This window comes from Geospiza fortis, unplaced genomic scaffold, assembly GCF_000277835.1.
Source record: "Geospiza fortis unplaced genomic scaffold, GeoFor_1.0 scaffold118, whole genome shotgun sequence".
Taxonomy (NCBI): Eukaryota; Metazoa; Chordata; class Aves; order Passeriformes; family Thraupidae; genus Geospiza; species Geospiza fortis.
Genome location: NW_005054380.1, coordinates 287,717 through 288,700, shown reverse-complemented (window position 1 = coordinate 288,700; position 984 = coordinate 287,717). Strand labels below are relative to the sequence as shown.

The 984-nt window shown below is 51.1% G+C and overlaps 1 protein-coding gene across 1 annotated transcript in view; it reads right to left on the bottom strand.

The window, feature by feature from the left end:
• Positions 1 to 984, bottom strand: part of DBR1 (debranching RNA lariats 1) — a 13,185-nt gene that overhangs the window by 6,743 nt on the left and 5,458 nt on the right. The window contains exon 2 of the mRNA XM_014308650.2: positions 841 to 921. Within this exon, the coding sequence (XP_014164125.1) occupies positions 841 to 921 (81 nt within the window). The remainder of the gene's footprint in view (positions 1 to 840; positions 922 to 984) is intronic.

The window sequence follows — 984 nt, the reverse complement described above, 5'->3', positions numbered from 1 at the left end:
TTCAGCAGCAGCAGAAACATCCCAGTCACTGTCCACGGGCACCACAGGCTCCGGAAGCACCAACGTGTACCCTGACATAAGGGATGAGTTTCCAACTTTGCCTTGGGACAAAACACATGAATGCCTATCATAGCTCCTACTACTCTACAGAATTAACAGAAAAATTGCTCTTTTAGTTATTGCCTAAAGAGTCTCGTCTCATCTCTCTAATGCGATATTCAGGCATATAAAGTGCCCCCTTGATGACAGCAAATTGAATTAGTGTTGGCAAGTATTAGACAGAATCAAGTGTTCTAGAAAACTGGTTCAGTACTTTGCAGCTTGTACCTGCAAAGCTTCTCTGAAGCTGTTTCTTAGTAAGGACAGCACAGTACAGTAACCACAAGGACCACTCTTTTAAGTGCCTAGATCAGAAAGAACAAACTATCTTAATAAACTATCACTGACATGGGGTATCCTCTGTGACACCCTTCCCAAGAAGAACTCTTGAACACCCACCCACATAACCAGGAGGAGCCAGATGTACTGGCCCTAAACCTCAGGGCAGGACAATACACTTACATAATGTCACAGTTAAAAACTGCCTGTTTCACTCAAGGAAAATCAAACAGTGAAACGACACTGCTACGGAAAAATCAACACTGTTCCAACAGCGCGCCAAAGGTGCCTTGCTCCCTGCTGTGGTCACCGGGCGGCTACAGATTCATCTCCCAACGCCAGGAAAATCGGTGTATTGAACCGACGGTGGTTTCCAGGCTAAGAGAAGTTTCGGGGCTAAGCACAGCCAGACCCTCGCACCACGCCGCGGCCCCGGCTCTCCCCTCCCCGCTGTCCCGGTACCTTTCCGGTAGTCGTGGGACTTGAAGATGCCCGAGATGCCGCCGATCCTCACGCCGCGGAACCGCACCACGCCCGCGTAACCTGCGGGACACGGGAGGGCGGTCACGGAGGGGCCGGGCAGGGCAGGGACTGTGGGGGACACCG